At 36.6% G+C, this 22,897-nt stretch overlaps 1 protein-coding gene across 1 annotated transcript; it reads left to right on the top strand.

Moving 5' to 3' along the window:
- The first annotated feature begins 15,147 nt into the window (after positions 1-15,147).
- LOC131056187 (codeine O-demethylase-like) lies at positions 15,148-18,037 on the top strand. The gene is made up of 5 exons (XM_059220523.1): positions 15,148-15,211; positions 15,317-15,423; positions 15,665-15,912; positions 17,426-17,654; positions 17,747-18,037. Exons 1-5 carry the CDS (start codon positions 15,148-15,150, stop codon positions 18,035-18,037), a joined length of 939 nt encoding a protein of 312 aa, XP_059076506.1.
- Positions 18,038-22,897: the final 4,860 nt, after the last annotated feature.

Raw genomic sequence — 22,897 nt, 5'->3', positions numbered from 1 at the left:
GAGAGGTGAGAGACCAAGGGTGGAAAGATAGAGGTGAGGGAGATAGAGGTGGAGAGAGAGGTGGGTAATGATACAAAGAGGGAGTGGTAGAGAGGTAGAGATGGAAGGAAGGAGAAACATAAGGATGGAGAGAGAAGTTGGGAGGGAGAGGTAGTGATAAAGAGAACAAAGAGATGGAGGGAGGTAAGGATAGATATGGTGATAAGGAGGGAAGGTGAGAGAGAGAAAGAGAGATTACATAGGAGAGACCTGGAGAGGGGAGAGAGGAGAAAGAGAGAGAAGAGAGGGAGTCATATGGAGTCCTAAGGGGTCATATGGTATTTTAACACATGTGTGGCCCTTTAGCACCCCAAATGGCCCCTAACAACACCATATGACCCCTTAGGACACCATATGACCTCTAATGACACCATATGACCCCTTAGGACACTATATAACCCTCATGACACCATATGACCCCTTGGGACACCATATGATCCCTAACGAAACCATATGACCCCTTAGGACACCATTTGACCCCTAACGATACCATATTATGTCTTGAGGGGTCATATGGTGTCAAAAATGGCCATGTTGTGTACTAGGATGTTAAAATGGGTCGTATGGTGTCCTAGGGGGCCATAGAACACTATATGACCCCTCAGGACACCATATGACCTCTTAGGACACCATATGGTGTCGTTAGGGGTCATATGGTGTCCTCAAGGGTGATATGGTGTCATTAGGGGTCATATGGTATCCTAAGGTGTCACATGGTATTCTATGACCCATTAGGATGCCATATGACCCCTTAGGACACCATATAACCCTTAACAACACCTTATGGTGTCGTTAGGGGTCTGATGTCATAAGGGGTCATATGGTGTCGTAAGAGGTCATATCATGTCATAAGGAGTCATATGGTGTCGTAAGAGGTCATATCATGTCATAAGGAGTCATATGGTGTTATATGACCCCTTAGGATACCATATGGCCCCTAACAGTACCATACGGTGTTCTGAGGGGTCATATGGTGTCGTTAGGGGTCATATTGTGTCCTAAGGGGTCATATGTTGTTCTATGATCCCATAGGACACCATATGACCCCTAAAAAAACCATATGGTGTCCTAAGGGGTCATATGGTGTCCTTAGGGGTCATATGGTGTTCTATGACCCCTCAAGACACTATATGACCCCTTAGAACATGTCATATGGTGTCATAAGGGGTCATATAGTGTCTTACAGGGTCATATGATATTCATGACCCCTTAGGACACCATATGACCCCTAACGTCACCATCTGGTGTCCTAAGGGGTTATATGGTCCTCTATGACCCCTTAGCACACCATATGACCCCATACAACACCATATAATCCCTAACGACACCATATGGTTTCCTAAGGGGTCATATGGTGTTCTATGACCCCTAATAACAACATATGGTGTCCTAAGTGGTCATATGGTATTCTATGACCCCTTGGGATTCCATATGAGCCCTTAGAATACCATATGACTCTTAAAAACACCATATGGTGTCCTAAGGGGTCATATGGTATTCTATGTCCCCTTAGGACACCATATGACCCCTCACGACACCATATCATGTCGTAAGGGGTCATAGAACACCATATGACTCCTTAGGACACCATATGACCCCTAACAACATCAGACGACCCCTTAGGACACCATATGGTGTGATTAGGGGTTATATAGTGTTCTAAGGGGTCATAGAACACCATATGACCCCTTAGGACACCATATGACCCCTAAAAACACCATATGACCCCTTAGGACACCATATAGTGTCTTTAGGGGTCATATGGTGTCCTAAGGGGTCATAGAACATCATATAACCCCTTAGGACATGGTATGATCCTTTAGGACAACATATGTCCCTTACAAACGTCGTATGGTGTCGTTAGGGGTCATATGGTGTCCTAATGGGTCCTAGAATACCATATGACCCTTTAGGACACCATATGACCCCTAGAGACACCATATAGCATGTCCTAAGGGGTCATCTGGTGTCTTAAGGGGTCATAGAACATCATATGACCCCTAAGGACACCATATGACCCCTTAGGACACCATATTGTGTCGTTAGGGGTCATAGAACACCATATGACCCCTTAGGACACAATATGACCCCTAATGACACCATATGACCCCTAACGACACCATATGACCCCTTAGGACACTATATGGTGCTCTTAGGGTCATATGGTGTCCTAAGGGGTCATAGAACACCATATGACCCCTTATGACACCATATGACCCCTTAGGACACCATATGACCCCTAATAATACCATATGGTGTCTTTCAGGGTCATATGGTATCCTAAGAGCTTATATGGCATCCTAATGGGTTATAAAATACCATATGACCACTTAGGACACCGTATGACCCCTAATGACACCATATGACCCCTTAGAACACCATACGACTACTTACGACACTATATGGTGTCCTAAGGGGTCACATGGTGATGTAAGGGGTCATATTATGTTCTATGACCCCCTAGGATACCATATGACCCCTTTTAACATCCCAGAACATGACATGACCACTTGTGACACCATATGACCCCTCAAGACACAATATGGTATCGTTAGGGGCCATATAGTGTCCTAAAGAGTCATATGGTGTCGTTAGGGATCATATAGTGTCTTAAGGGGTCATATGATATTTTATGATTCATTAGGACACCATATGACCCCTAACGACACCATATGGTTTCATTAGGGGTAATATTTTGTCCTAAGGGGTCATATGGTTTAGTTAGGGGTCATATGATGTTCTATGACCCCTTAGGACACCATATGACCCCTAATAACAACATATGGTGTCCGAAGGGGTCATTTGATGTCGTTAAGGGTAATATGGTCTCCTAAGGAGTCATATGGTGTTCTATGACCCCTTAAGACACTATATGATCCCTTAGGACACCATATGGTGTCGTGAGGGGTTATATGGTATTGTAATGGGTCATATGGTGTCTTAAGGGGTCATAGAGCACCATTTGACTTGTTAGGACACCATATGACCCCTAACGACATCAAATGACCCCTTAGGACACCATATGGTGTCATTAGGGTTCATATGGTGTCCTAAGGGGTCATATGGCCCCTTAGGACACCATATGACCCCTTAGGATACCATATGGTTATGTTAGGGGTCATATGGTATCCTAAGGAGTCATAGAACACCATATGACCCCTTAGGACACCATTTGGCGTTGTTAGGGGTCATATGATGTCGTAAGGGGTTATAAAACACCATTTGACCCCATAAGACACCATATAACATCTAATGACACCATATGACCCCTTAGGACACCATATGGTGTCATTAGGGATCATATGGTGTTATGTGGGGTCATATGGTGTCCTAAGGGGTCATAGAACACCATATGACCTCTTAGGACATCATATGAGCCCTTAGGAAACCAATGACCCCTTTGGACACCTTATGGTGTTGTTAGGGGTCATATGGTATTTCAAGGGGTTATAAAACACCATATGACCATTTAGGAGACCATATAATCAATGAGGACATCATATGGTATCGTTATGGGTTGTATTATGTCCTAAGGGGTCAAATGGTGTGCCCTTGGGGCACCATATGACTCCTTAGGTGTTGTCAGGGGTCATATTATGTCCTAAGGGGTCATATGGTGTCTTGTGACCCCTTAGGACACCACTTGGTGTCATTATGGGTCGTATGGTATCCTAAAGGGTTATATAGTGTCCTATGAACCCTTAGGACACCATATGACCACTTAGGACACCATATGGTGTTGTTATGGGTTGTATGGTGTACTAAGGGGTCATATGGTGTTCAATGACCCCTTAGGACACCATATGGTGTCATTATAAGTTGTTTGGTGTGATAAATGGTCATATGGTGTCCTATGACCCCGTAAGGGGTTGTTAAGGGTCATAGTGTCCTAAGGGGTAATATTATGTCCTATGATCCCTTAGGACACCATATGACCCCTTAGGATATAATATAGTGTTGTTATGGGTTGTATGGTGTCCTAAGGGGTCATATGGTGTCCTATGACCCCTTAGGACACCATATGACCCCTTAGGACACAATATGGTGTTGTTAGGGGTCGTATGGTGTCCTAAGGGGTCATATGGTGTCCCATGACCCCTTAGAACACCATATGACCCCTTAGGTGTTATTAGGGATCATATTGTGTCCTAATAGGTCATATGGTGTGTTATGACCCCTTAGGACATAGTATGACCCCTTAGGACACCTTATGTTGTCATTATGGGTCGTATGGTGTCCTAAGGGGTCATATGGTGTCTTAAGGGATCATAGGACACCATAGGACCATACTTACACCATATGGTGTACTAGGGGGTCATATAGTCTCCTAAGGGGTCATAGGACACCATACAAACCATACTGACACCATATGGTGTACTAAGGGGTCATATGGTGTCCTAAGGAGTCATAGGACACCATATGACCCCTTAGGACACAATATGACCCCTAACAACACCTAAGGGGTCATATGGTGTCCTATGACCCATTATGACACCATATGGTGTTGTTATGGGTTGTATGGTGTCGTGACCACTTAGGAAACCATGTGGTGTCACTATGGGTCATATGGTAACCTAAGAGGTCATATGATGTCCTATGACCCCTTAGGACACCATATGACCCCTTAGGTGTTGTTAGGGGTCATATTGTGTCCTAAGGGGTCATATGGTGTCCTATGACCCCTTAGGACATCATATGGTGTCATTATGGGTTGTATGGTGTCATGACCACTTAGGAAACCGTGTGGTGTCACTATGGGTCATATGGTAACCTAAGAGGTCATATGATGTCCTATGACCCCTTAGGACACCATATGACCCCTTAGGTGTCGTTAGGGGTCATATTGTGTCCTAAGGGGTCATATGGTGTCCTATGACCCCTTAGGACATCATATGGTGTCATTATGGGTCGTATGGTGTCCTAGGGGGTCATATGGTGTTCTATGACCCCTTAGGACACCATATGACCCATTACATGTCATTAGGGGTCATAATATATGGGGAAAGAGAGATGAGAGACCTCGATGACAAGAGAGAGGATTGAGATAGATAGAGTGGGCGAGAGAGAGGTGAGTAATGATACTTTATGTAGAGGTAGGTAGGTGAAGAAGAAGGAAGTGAGAAACCTAGAGAGGGGAGAGAGAAAGTTGGTGACATAGAATGTAGAAAGAGAATACAAGATGAAGAGAGAATAAAAAAGGTGGGGGAGTGAGATATATGTGGGGGTATGTATGGATGGGGAGATAGAGAGGGAGAGGGGAAGAAAGGAAGAGAGACACCCAGAGAGGGGAGGGAGGGAGAAGACAAGAGATAGAAGAAAAAAGAGAGGAGTAAGAGGGGACAGATGGAGAGGAAGACATGAAGTGAGAGACCTATGGAAGGAAGAGATAAAGAGATTAGGGGAGGAAGAGAAGAGGAGGGACTTCATAAAGGGATAGGGTTAAGGAGGAGGGAGAGAGAGATGGAGAGGGAGAGAGAGAACTATAGAGGGGACATATAGATAGGTGAGAGACCTAGATTGTGAGAGAGGAGTGAGATAGATAGAGGGGGATAAAGAGAGGTGGGTAACGAGACCTATATGTAAAGGTAGATAGGTGGAGAGGAAGGGATGGAGAAACGTAAAGAGGGGAGAGAGGGCAGGTTGGAGAGTTAATGAACTAGACAATGGAGATAGAGAATAAGAGAGGAAGAGAGATAATGAGAGAGTTGGGGAAGGAGATATAAATGGAGAGGGGAAGAAAGGAACAGAGAGATCTAGAGAGGGAAGGGAGAGAGAAGAGAAGAGATAGAAGAACAAATAGATGAGTAAGAGGGGATAGATGGAGAGGTAGAAATGGAGGGAGTGATAGACCTAGAGAATGAGGAGATGGATCTACATTTGGAGAGAGAGAAGAGAGGGAGAGTGTTGACAAATAGATCGGGGCAAGGAAAAGGGAGAGAAAGGTGGAGAGGGAGGGAGAGAACTAGATGGTGGACAATTATATAAGTGAGAAAAATAGAGGGGGAGAGAGAGGTGGGTAATAATATAGGGAGGGAGAGGTAGTGAGGTGAATAGGGAGGGAAGGAGAGCCCTAGATATGGGGAGAGAGAGGATAGAAGGGATCGGTAGTGAACAAGAGAAACGAGTGGGAGGGGAGAGAAATAATAAGAGAGTGAGAGAGAAGAGAGCGAAAGGGAGTCAATGATATAAATTAGGGTACAAGGAAGAGATTAAAGGTAGAGAGGGTGGGATATACCTAGAGAGGCGAGAGAGAAGTGAGAGTGACAAGAGAGGGAGAGAGATAGGTGTAGAGTTTAGGGAACATAAAGATAGTGAGATACAGATCTAAAGAATGCTAATAGGAGCATGTTGATTACTGAAATTTGACTAAGTATGAAATTCAATATGATCCTATAAAAAATAGAATCTACATTATAACTCCTATAGAGTTGAAACCACTCTCAAACATCCTGCTAATATATACATGAAATATAACTTAAAGTGACATACTTAAATATTATATTTCATGTATATATTCTCCTCTTAGGATGGGTATAACTTGTGCCCAAGTTAAAAAATTTGCATCACAAAACCTTCAAATTGGACAATGCAGGACATTTGGCACGTGCCAAATTTGGCACTAGCCAAATGAAAAAAGTTGACTTTTCTCATTTGGCGTGCGTCAAATGGGAAAAGTCAATTTTTTTCATTTGGCGAGTGCCATATTTGGCGCTCGCCAAATTGCCTGCATTGGAAACCACCAACCCTTTGGGTTGGATTGTACTTTGGCATCCAACCCAAAGGGTTGGATGATTGTTTCAAGCCTGAGACGTGTTTTTAACAGAAAATTAGAAAAATTTAACATATTTTTGGCCATCCTCTCTATCAGGCTTGCACGTGTTTCAATAAAACTAAAAAAAAACACCATAGAGACCTCGATCTCCCTCTTAGCTATCCAAGCATGTAATTATTTTCACATTTTGATTTTGTTAAGGCTTTCATCTATAATTTATTTTGTTAGTTATTTTGTGTTTTGTCAAAAACCAACATGCACTATTTTGGTATAGTTTTTTACATGTTCATCGGATTTTGAAGAAACTTACACTTTTAGAAACTAGACTCCATTCTACACAATTTGAAAAAAAAGAATTATTTTTGATTAGTTATCAATGATTTTGGGGGGGAGCACGCTTAATTTTCTATTTTTCAGGATGTGTCCACTTTGAAAATTAGTAAAAAATCATATACTCATTAAAAAATTAGTCGAAAAATCTGGCATAAACTACAAGGTGTTAGCTAATTTCTCACTGAAGCGATTTTAAAAATTCAAAAAAAAAGTTAAGATTTTAGGGGGGCCACAACATATGCTATGTTATGTTTTTTGCATAAAAACAAGACCACTTTTTGTGGCCCCCCTTTTTGAAGCCCTTAATCTGCACCATTTTCAAAAAAAATTAGTAGTTTAGAAAGTAGACTCGAAGCACTCTGACTCTTGTTCTTGTTGCATCTTCAAATTTGGAGTGTAACTATCTTCAATTTGTCATTGAAGTTCAGATTTTGTTGATTTCAGAAAAAAGTGGCATCTTAAGACCCCCTTTTGGTACCACAAATTGGTGCACATACCCATGCTTAGAAGATTGGTTTTTGGTTTCGATGAGGGTTTCACCAGTAGAGATTTTGATGGAGATATTTGATGAATTACATAAGTGGTGTTGGTGCAGTTTATGGTGGAGTTTCAGGATTTTTTTGGTGATCATGTTCGAGAATTTGAGGTTGGAGATCATTGTTGTTGGATGTGAACCTATACTGGGTCCTGGTTGATCTAGGTTATGGACTACTTTAATGTAATGTGTGGATAGGACCTATGGGTGTATTTTTGGGATGTCTTATGTGTTGATATTATTTGTTTGGTCTAAGGATGACATGGTTTGTAATTATGTAATCAATTTATTGTCTGGTGGCCGACCTGATTGTTTATGGTCGAGGGTTTTGTATAATTAGATGTAAGATCTCATTGTAGATAATCAAGGTTATATGTAAGAGGTCATGGTCAAAGAATATAATGTGCGAATAATGTAATATCATTCAAGAAGAGGAGTTCATTGATCATTGGAGATCGAAATTGGTTTATGTAAGAATATTTATTCCTTTGGTATTGAGCTTAAATAGAACTATACTCAGTGATAGGAGATGCTATCTTTTGTAGTTCAACACTTCTCCACATTGTAATCTAGATTTATATGTATTCATTGAGGCTACTTTTGTGATGAGCAGTGCGCTCTAGGCTGTTGGCCTTCCTACAAGTTCAGGCCCCTCAATTGTAATTCACATCCTTACTGCAAAAGTATTATCTAACTCTGGGTAGGCTTCCCACCGTGTTTTTTCACTTTACAGGGTTTTCCACATACAATTCTTTGTGTTATGTGGATGTCTTTTATTTTGTGATAATTGTTTATGCTTAATTGATTTATTTGCTATTCCGATATTAAATTTTAAATCGCTAATGGTTCATATAATTTGCGACAAGTGATTAGCCCCCCCTCTCAGTTGCCTTCTAGTTATTTAAACTGTCTAACAATTAGTATCAAAGCTTTGGTCCTCTCTGCAGAAAGCTTAACCGGTTGAGGAAGATCCTATGGAGGCTAAGAGTTCAAGTTCATCCAATTCTTCTAGAGTTATCTTTCGAAGGAATACTCTGAGGCTTGATGGAACAAATTATACAGGATGAAAGATTCAGATGGAGACTCATCCAAGATGTCTTGGCAAGGAGATTTGGTAGATCACATAGAATGGTGTCACACCCTATAGTCTGGGCTCTAGCAATCCTCCTCTGGAAAACCTGGGCAAGGAGCTTGAGAATGATTGTAAAGAAAGAGAATCCCTCTTGTGTGCACTTTCTGATCATAAAATAATAGGATTAATAGACAAATCATCTAGAAAGGCTATATTGGATAAGTTGCAGACTCTTAATGAAGGTGACCCACAATAAAGATTGCTCAACTTGATGGTTACCAGGTGAGATATGAAAAATTGAAGATGGAAGAAGATGAAAGGATTACTGCATTCATGGAAAGGGTAAATGAGATTGTTATCAGAATTCAATATTGTGGTGGAACTTTGAGTGAAGATGAATTTTTTTCTAAAGTCTTGAGAGCCCTACCATCGGATTATAAAATGAAGGCTACTACATCTATTAATAAGTTGAGACAAATGGCTAATACATTTGTCAACCGAGATAGTTTGGTTCGCAAACTATTTGCTTTTGAGCTTGATGAGTTTGGACCTTCTGGAGCTGTGGAGACTGAACCTTCTTTTCATGCATCTACATGTATAACTGGTAAGCAAGATAGGAAAAAATTATATTTAAACGAATTAGAAGATATGAAGAGAGAAGATGATGATTTTGAGAAACTTGAAACACTATTTGCTAGAAGAGTACCTAAAGGGCTGGTAGGAAGTAAGTATGAAGGAAAATCACCTTTTAAATGTTTTACATGTAATAAGATTGGTCATTTTGCATCTAGATATCTTGAAAGAAATTCATGATTCAAAGAAAGAGTTAGAAGATCATTTAAGCCTAACCCTGGATATCAGAACAAGTATAAATTCAAGAAAAAAAGAGACAAATCATGCTACATAGAGGATGAGGAATGAATTACTGATTTAGATGATGAAATGACATAAGACTCTGCTAGTGGATCTGAGAATGGCAAGGAATGGGTATTCCTCGCTATCAAGGAAGATGATCCGATATTGGAAGAGAATGTACCTGAAGAGAAAGCACTTGATACTAAAAATGAAGACAAGGATGAATGTGTAATTGATAGTAGTTGTTCACATCATATAACTGGAGATAAAGGGAAGTTTTTGTCTTTGCAAGAATTTGATGGTGGTCTAGTTAGATTTGGAGATGACAAGGCATGTATGATCAAATAAAAAGGAACTATATCATTGGATGGTAAGAAAAATACTGACAATGTTTATTATGTTGAAGGTTTGAGGCATAATCTTTTGAGTGTAGGACAATTGGTAGATAAGGGATTTCAATTACAGTTCAAGGATGGAAAATGCAAAATCATTAACAGATATGGCTTGGAGATTGCAACCGGTACACAAACAAATGGTATTATATTTCACTTAAACTCTGGTGAAAACAAATATTTGATTACACAGATTGATGAGAGTTGGATATGGCATAAAAGGCTGTGTCATGTGAATTTTGATTGCATTGTGAAGATCAGTTCAACTAAGGCAGTTAGGGATATACCTAAGATTATGAAGCCCTATAATCCGATATGTAAAGAATATCAAATGGGTAAACAAGTCAGAACATTTTTTACGAGTATACAAGATAAATCAAATGGCATTCTTGATGTTATTCGTACTGATTTGTGTGGCCCTGCTAGAGTTAAAAAATTTCAATTTGATAGATATTTCATGCTAATCATTGATAATTATTCTAGAATGATGTGGGTTACTTTTTTGAGAGAAAAATAGGAAGCATTTGAAATGTTTAAAATTTTCAAGGCTAAAGTGGAAACTGAGATATGATTGAAGATTAAATGTTTGAGATTAGATCATGGTAGAAAATTTACATCCGGTGAGTTTAATAACTATTGTGACAAGCATGGGATAAGTGGACAATTTTCTGCTCCCTAGACACCTCAACAGAATGGAGTTGTGGAGAGGAAGATCATAACTACCTTGGATGTTGCTAGAACAATGATGATAGAAGACAGTCTACCTCATATCTACTGGAGAGAAGCAGTGAGCACAATGGTTTATTCATTCAACAAAGTACATATCAAAGGAGAAACTAGTAAGACACCTTATGAATTATGGTTTGGAAATATACCTACAGTTAAGTATTTAAGAATTTTTGGTAGTAAATGTTATATCAGGACAGATGATATTATTGAGAAATTTGATCCTAGATGTGATAAGGCATATTTATTGGTTATTCTAATGAAAGAAAAGCATATAGATGTTATAACAAGAGACTATAGAGAATTGTGGAGAGTGCTAATGTCAAAGTAGATGAGTTGAATAGAAGTCAAGTAAAGTTTATGAGAAGGAACTAGTAGTGGAAATGATTATATCTGAACCGATGGCACCTTTACTAGAACAGTGAGTGAACCAGTTACTCTGGCAACATCAGAGAATTCTACAGTAACTGAAGAAAAGGGAAGAGGAACATGAATTGAGAAGACCCCTAGGTATGTGAGATTGAATCGTTCTGAAGATCAAATCATTGGGGATAAGAGAAATGGAGTGAGGACAAGAAAAATACTGGCAACTAATGAGGTATGTTTAATTTTACAACTTGAACTAGTATCAGTAATTGAAGCATGTAAAGATGAATATTGGTTGAAAGCTATGGAAGAAGAATTATATTAGATTGATAAAAATAACACATGGACCTTGGTTCCCCGGCCTAAAAATAAAAATGTTATTGGAACTAAACAGGTTTTTAGAAATAAATTGAATGAGGATGGTCAATTTATAAGGAATAAGGCTAGATTGGTTTGTAAAGGATATTCTTAGAAGGAAGGAATTGATTAAGGAGATACTTTTGCACCTATAGCTAGGATCGAAGCTGTAAGATTATTTATTGCCTATGCTGCATATAAAAGCTACAAGGTTTATTAGATGGATGCTAAATGTGCATTTTTGAATGGGGATCTTGATGACGAAGTTTATATTGAGAAAACTGATGGTTTTTCACTATCAGATGATACATATATGGTTTGTAGGCTAAGGAAAGATTTATATGGATTGAAACAAGCACTTAGACCTTGGTATGCAAGGTTGGATAAATGTCTTTTGATGCTTGGTTTTACTAAAGGCAGTGCTGATAGTAATTTATATTATAAAATAACTGATGATGATATACTAATTATTTAAGTATTTGTTGATGACATTATTTTTTGAGGTGAAGATAAGTTATGCATAGAATTTTCTAAGAATATGGAGAAAGAATTTGAGATGTCTATGATTGGTGAGATGAAATTTTTCTTAGGTTTGTAGATTACTGTGACTGATAAAGGTTTTTTTATCTATCAAACAAAATATACTAAGGAATTATTGAGGAAATTTGGTATGGGAGACTCTAAACCAGTAAGTACTCCTATGGTTACAAGTGAGAAATTGACAAGAAAAGATGTTTCTGCACTGGTAAATCCTACAAGATATAAATGTATGATTGGAGGTCTGTTTTATTTGACTCAGACTAGGCCTAACATTTTGAAAGTTGAATGTATTATTTCAAGATTTCAGAGTGATCCTAGAGAAAATTATGAGATGGCGGTGAAAATGATTTTTAGATACTTGCAAGGTGCATCAAAATATGGCTTGTGGTACCCTAAGGATGATAACTTTACTTTATGTGCATATACAAATACTGATTGGGCTGGAGATGTTGATGACCAAAAAAGTACTTCCAGTGGAGCTTTCTTTCTTGGAAAGAAGTTGGTTTCATGGATCAGCAATAAACAGTCATGTACTTCTTCATCTACAGCTGAAGCTGAGTATGTTGCTACTCCTACTAACAGTACACAAGTTTTATGGAATATGAATCAAATGTTGAAGGATACAAAGGTGGATTATGATGCACTGATAGTTATTCACTGTGATAACTCTGCTGCTATTTGTATATCAAAGAATCCGGTATATGATTCTTAAAGAAAGCACATATCTATTTAGTATAACTTTTTGAAAGAGAAGGTGGAAGAAAGTGAAGTCTCAATAAATGGTGGAGAGTGCATGATGGGTTATCAACTTCCAAAAGTGGCAAAGAATGAATGATGGCGAACGTCTTGAGATCTGATCAAGACTATTTTATTCAATGCAATGTGATTGAATGGTCAAGATTAGACTGACTGTATTAATAACCTAAATGTTTTGGTTTTAGGGTTTATGCTACTGACCTATCTGTTTCCTATGAGGTTGATGATGATTTGCATTGTGAAGTTGTTGGAAAATGTTATGTGTGTATCCAAGTGAAGAGATACTTGATTCTTGCCAGACCAAAGAAGTATGTTGACACCTGCAGAGTATGATTGTAGAAGAAAAGAAAATAAAGTGGATCTCCCTTGGCATTGAAGTGTTGTTATCAGATCAGTGTATTACCTGTTGACTTCTAACCATTTCAGCAGTTGGAAAATCCCTTAACTGGGTAGCTTTAACAAGATTTGTGTAAATTCTTTAACAGGGTGACTCAAATCAATGAGTTCTTCAAATCCTCTTGTGAGGTAACCTTTAACAAGGTTCTAACCTTTAACTAGGTATTTAGCAATCCCTTAACTGGGTGATCCCTAGTAGGATTGGTTCCTAGCGGAACCTATTGTAAAGTCCTCAACTGGATTAGGCTCCTAACAGAGCAGACTTCAGAAGAGTTCAAAGAACAACTTGTGGGTATTCATCCCCACTGTGGTTTTTCCTAGTTGGGTTTCCATGTGAAAAATCAACGTGTCATGTGTGATTCTTTTTCATGTCATGATTAGTATTTTATGTTAAGTGGTAATGCATGCTGATCCAGTGGTCTTTATATTTCTGATGTATTACTTGTTTATGCATATGGGTGAAGTGGTAAGGAGATATTAGGCGTGGTGAAGATCTAAGTGTTACCAGTCTATGTGTTTCACAGTCTCACTGTGTTTTACCGGTAGTGCCCTGTTTTAGATCGGTGATATTGTTTACCAGTTAATTCAGTCTTTGTAGTCAAAGTGGTTTAAAGGAGATTTTTGGCTATATTGATTCACCTCCCCTCTTAGTATCTGTTGAGTACTTACTATTCATCATTATTCATCAGGCCTATGATGAAAAATCAGTCCAATAACCCTAATTGACGAATATATATGTCGTATTTACCCTCCCATTTGCATAAGGTGAAAATTTGCATAAGTGGGAATTCAATTGATCAAGCATTCAAGAACATTCAAGCATTCAAGCATCCTTCTAAGCATTAAGCATTCTCAAGTCTCCCTTAAAGGCTAGGTGTTGCATTCAGGTCAAGAATTCAACCGTTGAAGAGGAGATCTCTTTCATCATTCAATTCCACACAAGTAATTATATCTATATTTCAATTGCATCCTCCCTTGAGGTGAATTACATTTTATTCATTCATTTACATTTACTTGCAATTACTTACTTTCATCATTTGGTTAATTCCAAAATTTGGGTTTGACCTCAAGGAAAACCCCCAATCCTAACCACTTTTCCTCTCTTTTCTATGTGTATGTTGCATGTGTGCAGTTGTTCTTGCAGATTTGGACTCCATTTGCAGAGCTGCAAAAACCCTTTTCATTTGGCAGATTTTTCGTAGGACCGTGTGCACTTTCAACGTGGTTCTGATGACTTTTTCTCAAATTCATGGGGTAGTTTTGTCTTGACATATTATGACCAGATCCAAGTGGATAGCTTCATCCCATGCTTCTATTTCAATTTATAAGCAATTTTTGGCTACTTTTACACTTAGTATTGAAACTTTTAATTCAAACAATATTTTCCATTCTAAAAGAGGGGTTAGATTTACATTTCCAAATCATTCTCAATTCATTTAGAATTCAATCTCTTTCCTAAGTGAATTCCCCCCCTCTTTTCAATATAATGTGTGTGAGGTGGTTGAAGGGAGATCCATAGTGAAACTTTCATCTCTCCTTTGAGGGAAGAACAAATTTCCTCTTAATCTTCTCATCCATTCATTTCACCCACATTACACCTTCTATTGTTCTTTTCACTTAAACAAATGATGTGTTTCCCATTTATCTCCACTTGGAAATGAGACCTTTCCCATTTTCATTCCACTTAACTCCTCCTCACCCTCAATCATGATCATCAATTGTCATTGGATCTTGTTCATCCTTTTGATTTTGAATACTATAAATTGAGTTGTTTTTGCTCATTTTTGAGTAACCTCACGATCATGTAAGTTAAATCACTTTGCATTTTGTCATTTTTGCACTCATCCTATTGAGAGATACACACCATTAGAGGAGAAAGAAAGAACAATTAAGCCACATCAAAGGAATGCATATTGGTGATATTATTTCCTGTTTATTTTGTATTTCATTTTGGTATATTTGTTGATTTGATTAGGTTTCCTGTGGTCGGGAACAAATTAAAATAAGAATGGCTTCCTCTGACTCTTTGAGTAGTCCATTCCAGACTGCTTTTGATTTTGTTTCTGTGGAGAGTGTGCAAGAGCTTGCACTAAACAAACCCAATGACAATCCCTAGAGATACATCAGATCAGAAGAAGAAAGGACGTCTTCAACACCACTTTCTTCTCTCTTGACAGTTTTTGTAATCGACGTGGAAAAGATTCTCTTGCCCTCTGACAACCATGAAAGATGCAAGGAGATGGGCATTCTTTCTAAGGCCTGCATAGAGTGGGGCTTCTTTCAGGTACAATAAAATTCTTTCAGAATAAATAATTAGTAGTCATAGATTTCTGTTATTTGGAGAAAGGATTAAATCATACATTAAGTTTACACTTCTAAAGTTAAACATTCAGAATTGACTAACATTTTCTGAACTTAATATGTTGCTTAAGCTATGTGGTCACACTAACACTCATAATTGACTAACATTCTCTAGACTTAATACTTTAAATTTGTAGTTGTGCTAATTGTGTAATGATCCTCAGATTGTGAACCATGGAATTCCACATTCTTTGGTAGATCGCATGAGAGGAGTGACAAATGAATTCTTTAGTCTTTCCTTAGAAGAGAAGAAAAAGTATGCTCCACAAACAGGAGATTCTCAAGGCTATGGTAATATGTTTGTGGTTGATGAAGATCAAAAGTTGGATTGGGGTGACTCCATAGCTTTGGCTCTTATGCCTAAGAAACTTGTCAAGTTATCTCTATGGCCAAAAACACCATCGGATTACAGGTACTGGGCTGACTAAAAGTTTATAGCTTTCTAAATTTCTTCCTATTATTGTGGATTACAGGTATTGAGTTCGCTACAAGGATTGCCTTAGGTCCAAACTGATAGTTTAACCTTAGACCATACCTTGGGGAAAAGAAAATGTTCATTGAAGAACTTATGAACACCATGCCATAATCATGTTTCCAAATGTTGGCTTCTTGTAAGTTCCCACATGTCACACATGTGACATGCGTTAACTAGGAAGCTTCAATTGTTGATATCATGCAAGTCAATCCCAATCATACTCAAACATATATTTCGGCCCTAGAATTGGGGTCTATCACTACTACGATGCCAAAGCCTTGACTATGCTACCAAGCAATGTTTCTCTCCGAATCAACCAATTCACCCAAGTCATCTAGGCATGCTTAGTCTCTAAGGTTGCTTAGGTTAGTCTTGGGCTGAAGCCTATCCTCAACATTGACCATGGCTCCAACCTTAAGATAATTTCAAGCCCCAAACCAACCTGACCATCATTGTAGTTCTACAACACCATGCCAATACCATGCTTGTAGGTAATGGGGTTCCTTAGATCACACAATTCACCCCGGTTACCTAAGTCACTTACCTTGAATTGTTAAAGTAGTCGAAGTCAATCCTAGGCCTACGTACATACCCAAAATTGATCGTCCCCAATTTTGATCTTCACCTCAAGAGTGAGCATCAACAATTTTAGATATATAATAACATGGCCTGAGCAATAGATTGCATTAAAATATTTAGATGTGACTTTACTTTCTTTCTCGGCTAATGAAACATGAATAAATTTTGTTTGCTCATTATTTATAGCATTCCCTTCATTTGATTGATCATGCAAATATTGTCATTAGCAAGTGCTCAAGAAAAATATTAATCAATTTTATTTTTTTAATTCTCTTTAAAGTGGTTTTATATATTTGTTTCCTTTAGAATTTCTCTATATTTTTTTAAAGGTGATTTTATTTTAGAAAAACACAATATTATCTAGTTTAGAAAATTTCTAACAGTTGCACTTTCTCAATCCATAAGACTGTTAATCCATAAGACTATTGTTAGAAGTCTACATTTGTGAATTCCATATTATAACTCTAGAATGAATTTTTCTCTCTCCTTCATTATTAATTGAAAACTTATTTTTGTATTTAGCTTTATTGAAGCATTGATTTTGCTTGCATTATCATGTTAATTGTTGATATCACTACCAACATTTTGCCAAAATTTGGTGAGGATTGTATTGTGTGGTAGCTTTTGTTTAAAATAAAATTTGAGTTGTTTATAATAAACTTTCACTAATTAAATATCAAACCATAATTTAAAAAACATAATGATTGATAATAAAGTCTTTTTGTTAATACTTATAATCACCACCTAATGAGTTTTTAATATGTTATTGTAGAAATACACTACAATGTTACACAACTCAAGTGGAAAGGGTTGCTCAAATCATCCTTAGTCTATTTGCTGAAAACTTACAATTAAACAATGATTATTTTAGAGAAAAGTTTGGAGAAGATCCAATGATGGCAGTAAGGATGAACTTATATCCACCTTGCCCTAGGCCTAATCTAGTGTTGGGGTTAAGCCCTCATTCCGATGGAGCTGCCATAACACTTTTACTTCAAGATGAACACATAGAAGGCCTTCAGGTTCGCAAGAACAACAAATGGGTTCCTATTCAACCCATTCCTTATGCCCTTGTTGTTAATATTGGTGACCTAATAGAGGTAAATGTTATGTAAGTTTGGCTATTGATTAAGCTATTTCTAGTATTAATAATTTATAAAATATAACATGTGACATTTTAATTTTTTTATAGGTGATGACAAATGGAATCTATAAGAGTATAGAACATCGCGCGGTGACAAACAAAGAGAGCACAAGGTTATCCATTGCTATGTTTTATTTCCCAGGCTTAGATGATGAAGTGGCTCCTGCAAGCAACCTTGTCAATGAAGAACACCCTTCACTATATGGGAAGTTCAAACAAAAAGAATATATGCACTATTACACAAATACAAAACTCAATGGAAAAAAGTCATTGGCTAACTTCTCCAAAATATGTGAATATTATTCAATATCACTAGTTAGTGTGGTAAGAAATAAATAAATATATGAAAAATAATACTTGGAATAGATGGTAATTCCATTTATGTACAAAAATACTAAGGAAAACAATAATCATGATATGTTTCCTTTAGTTTTTAGAATATATTGTGTTATTAGTGCAATATAAAATACATGATTTTATATGATGTAATAAATGTTATCATGAATATGAGGAAAATGCATGCTCCTAAAATACATATGAGTTATTTATTTCTCTCAAATTTCTTATCTATGAATACTATGCTTGGTAATCTCCAATGATGTATATATAACATTCTTCTTAGTAATATTATAATAAAATATTAATTTTTTTGAAATATATTGTTTCTTAAATTTTTCTAATTTAATTCTATGCCTTCATGTTATTTTTATTACTAATTCAAGATTTTTTTTCTTGTTATTTATGTTATTTCTATCTTTAAGATATTGAGGGAAAAACTCCAAAGGGTAGAGTGCTCCAAGTTAATATGAAATTGAAGGAGAAAAGAGATTCATAAATACAAAATTAATGACTATTTAAGTTGCATGATGAATTTTACCTTATGAATGATAGTGATGCATTATATATTAATTCATCATTCATTGGTGTAGTGGATTTTTGTGCATTATGGTGGATCCTTGGTTTTTTTTTTTTTAAAGTTAATACTTAGTTAATTTGGGCAAAAAAATTTCATGATTTTTGGTTATTTTTATTCACTATTGATCCTTAGAACTAAGTATGACATTAATGAGAACCACCTTTTATGCTAATGATTGAAATTCACAAATTTTTGTTCATGATCTCCATTAATTACATAAAACTAATAATTAAAAGTGTTTTAATATTGGTCATGTTTTAGAAATAGTCAATATTTTAATTAAAATATAATTTAATATTTTGATTATTCTACATATTTAGGTCCTTGGCTAGGAGCATATTATAGTTTGATGCTATGTATACTTTCATAGGGTTTATATTCTCAAGTCATGGTCTCCTCTTGTACAATTACTTCGTTAAATGGAGAAAGTTTCAATATTTATATTAGAGAGGTAGACATGAAGAGGAGAGTGTTTTGAATTTAATGTAGTATTAACATAATTTATTACATTTTAAATTTGTTAGAAAACCTAATGAATGATGTAATTTCTCATGAGAATTTAGGTGAAGATAATGAGCAACATTTTGGTTTTGTATTAGTTAATTTTCTTTGCTTCTCATATTTAGGAAAAAGTTCATTTGGAGATACATTGTCTTGATTTTTTAGGTCCAAATTCCAATGATAGATTTTATTCATCTTCCTCATCTTAGAGATCCGTACTAACAAATTCATATCATATATGCAATTACCTATTCATGTTCATTTATATTGATTTCCCTTCTTTAGCCCTAGATCTAGCCTTCACTTTACAAGTTTTAGATATCCAATTCAACCCCCACAAAAGGATCCACCTAAAGTAAATCAACATCCACCCCTGAGAGGTGAGTCTACTGATTTATCCTCCCTTCAATATAAACGTTGCATGAAATAGGCTCATTCCTTGTTTACTAGTGAATCCCTATTCCACCATATTAAACTAACACACCACAACATGCTAACCAATAGAATCCATTCCTCTAACATGAATCACCCAGCATAATACACATTCTTGGCCAGTAGCATTCATTGTTTCCATGAACCCATAGCATAACATAACTTTCTAGTTGTTGGGTGATGGTTTCTTGTCTCATCAATTGGTGTATTCTCTTTCTCTTGCAATAGGATTTCTTGTACTCTTGCACTAATATTTTGAGAATGATATTAATACTTGAGACATTTTGATTATTGAGGACTCTTCAATTAGTTGACTTGGAGCCTTTTTTTAGTACTAACCCCTTTTGTGTGCCTTTTTGTTTGCATATGTTTTTCCTTTTATCTGGTATGTAATTTCTTGGACATGTGATTGTGTGAGTTAAGTTTTTAAGCTTGGGGGATTGTTCTCTCAAACTTAGTGACATCTTACCTCTTGTTAATCTTCTCGTGGTTAATCAAGCTCTCTCTCTCTCTCTCTCTCTCTCTCTCTCTCTCTCTCTCTCTCTCTCTCTCTCTCTCTCTCTCTCTCTCTCTCTCTCTCTCTCTCTCTCTCTCTCTCAATCCTACTTTACTATGAGTATGAGCATAAGTTCATACTCCCATTAAAGTGGGGGATAAATATAGTGTCGTAAATTGCAACCCCTTAAAATTTCATAGTCATTTTTGGGTCAAGGTCATTTTTTTCTTAATCATGTTAGTAAAAATACTTTTCTTTTTTTTTAATTTTATTTTGAATTTTATAAACTTCTTGTAGTATTGAATTCACTACCTTCTATGCCCTCAATTTCAAATTTCTAATACTTTTTAAGGGAAACATACAAATCACCCTTTTTAGATATTGTTTGCTTAATACTTTTGCAACCTGCAAGTGACACCGTTTAAGATGAATGGAGATTACATTACTTATTATCAACTTTTCCACAACCTAGGAGTTCACCTTTTCTTCCCTAATTTTTAGGAGCCTTTCTTTCCAAGATTTGAATGCAAATAAATTATTTTTAACTCCCAAGAAATCCATGCCCATATTTTCAGCCTTTTTCCATTTTTCACAAATTGCTTGAACAATCTCCATAATGAATTGGCTCCAAATTTGATTTTCAAATTGAAATTTGAATCATCAAATGGAATTGCATCACACACAACAAAAAATCTGAATTTAATTTGACATATAAAATTATAAACCAAAAAAAAAATCATGTGCTCCTTTTCACTGTTTTATCAGGAATTGATTCAATCTTTTCTTGATTTGTTTTAGGAATGAGTTCTTGTGGCTTATTATTTAATAAAAATTCATCATTTTTATCCTCATGAAACATGGTTAAATCAAAAACATTAAATATGGGAGAAATAGTAAGTTCATTAGGCAACTGAACCTCATAAGCATTACCTAAATCATGTCTCTTCAACACCTTGCATGGTCTAACCTTCTTCATTTTGAGCTTATTGTAAGCTCCAAATGGAAACCTCTCCTTTCTTAAATGTACCATCACATGATCACCAACTTGAAACTCATTATGTCTCCTCTTTAAATCAGCATTAACTTTGTACAAAATATTCATTTTTTTGATATGTTTTCTTACCTCTTCGTGCAAGGTCCTCATGTGCTTATCAAAATGTTGCAAGCATTTGCACTTTTCTTCACACTTTTGTCAATATGATTTAAATCTGAAACACCCATAGGATTTCTTCCATAAATAATCTAAAATGGAGATTTACTCGTGCTTCTTTTAACTGAGTTGTTGGAGGCAAACTTAGCTTGTGTTATAACCAAATCCCATAGCTTTAGTATGCCTCCAACTAAACATCTCAATAGATTCCCCAAACTCTTATTTACCAGCCCAGTTTGCCCATCTATTTGAGGGTGGTATACTGAGAAAAAATTCACATCACTATTGATTTTTTTCCACAAAGTCTTCTAGAAGTAGCCCACAAACTTGGTATCCTTGTTATAAATAATGCTCTTTGGAAGTCCTTGAAGTCTCACCACTTCCTTAAAAGAAAAATATGCAACATTCACTGCATCATTAGTTTTATGACAAGGGATAAAGTGTGCTATTTTTTAAAATCTATCAACCATAATAAAAATGGAATCATGTCCTCTTTGTGCTCTTGGAAAACTAATCACAAAATCCATACTTATGTCCTCCTATGGTTTCTCAACTATAGGTAGTGGCTGATATAATCTGATTTTTTTATTCACTCCTTTTTCTACTTGACAAACTCTACAACATTGCACATAATTTCTCACCTCTTTTTGCATTTGAGGCCAATAGTACTTCTCACCTAGAAGTGCCAATGCCTTATCCATGCCAAAATGACCTGCAAGTCCACCACTATGTTTTTCCTTGATTAGATTTAATCTCATTGAACTTCTTGGAATGCAAAATTTGTTACCCTGGAATAACATGTCATCCTGAATGAGATAATCCAAACATCTTGTCCTATTAGCTGAAATAGGATTCCTATAGGCTTTCCATGCTTCTCCAAAATCAGGATCCTCTTCAAACAAATCCTTCAACTAATCAAATCCTACAGCCTCAACCTGCATCTCAACTAACAATTTTTATCTCCTACTCAAATCATCTGCAACCTTGTTAGACTTACCGCTTTTATGCTTCAAAAAGAGTTATTTGTAATAATTCAACCCACTTAATATGCCTTTGACTTAGCTTACCATGGCTGCCCAAATATTGTAATGCTTGATGATCAATGTACACAATAAATTCTTTTGGCAAAAGGTAGTGTCGTCACTTTTTTAATGCTTTCTCAATAGCTTAAAATTATTGATCATACATATAATTCTTCTTCTTAGCATCATGTAACTTCTCACTCAAGTAAGAAATGGGTTTACCTTCTTGTCTCAAAACAGCTCCAATGAAACTACCACTTGCATCACAATCCACTTGAAAAACCTTGTTGAAATCTAGAAGTGCTAAGACAGATTACTCTATGATTTTTTCCTTCAACACATTGAAAATCTTTGTTGCCCCTGAAATCCACTTGAAATCCCTTTTATCACCTCTCATAGTCTCCTTTAGTGGGGTATGTATGCTACTAAATCCTCTTATGAACTTTTTGTAAAAACTAGCTGCACCATGAAATGATCTCACTTTGGTCACTATTTTTGGTGTAGGCCACTCCACGATTTCTTTCATCTTCTTCGGGTCCATCTTGACACCATTAATTGACACCACAAAACCCAAGTATACCAACTCCTTCTTCACAAAGCTACATTTCTTGAGATTGATTAGAGATTTTCTTTCTATAATTTTTTCAAACACACATCTAATATACATCAAATGCTCCTTTAG

This window comes from Cryptomeria japonica, chromosome 5 (assembly GCF_030272615.1).
Source record: "Cryptomeria japonica chromosome 5, Sugi_1.0, whole genome shotgun sequence".
NCBI classification, from domain to species: Eukaryota; Viridiplantae; Streptophyta; class Pinopsida; order Cupressales; family Cupressaceae; genus Cryptomeria; species Cryptomeria japonica.
This window is presented reverse-complemented; position numbering and strand designations above follow the sequence as displayed.

What these genes read in the sequence shown, in the direction of transcription:
- LOC131056187 (XM_059220523.1), top strand. Translation starts at nt 15,148, where the DNA reads ATGGCTTCCTCTGACTCTTTGAGTAGTCCATTCCAGACTGCTTTTGAT. An exon ending in TAGAGTGGGGCTTCTTTCAG is followed by an intron (nt 15,424 to 15,664) that starts GTACAATAAAAT and finishes AATGATCCTCAG; the next exon opens with ATTGTGAACCATGGAATTCC. An exon ending in ATATTGGTGACCTAATAGAG is followed by an intron (nt 17,655 to 17,746) that starts GTAAATGTTATG and finishes ATTTTTTTATAG; the next exon opens with GTGATGACAAATGGAATCTA.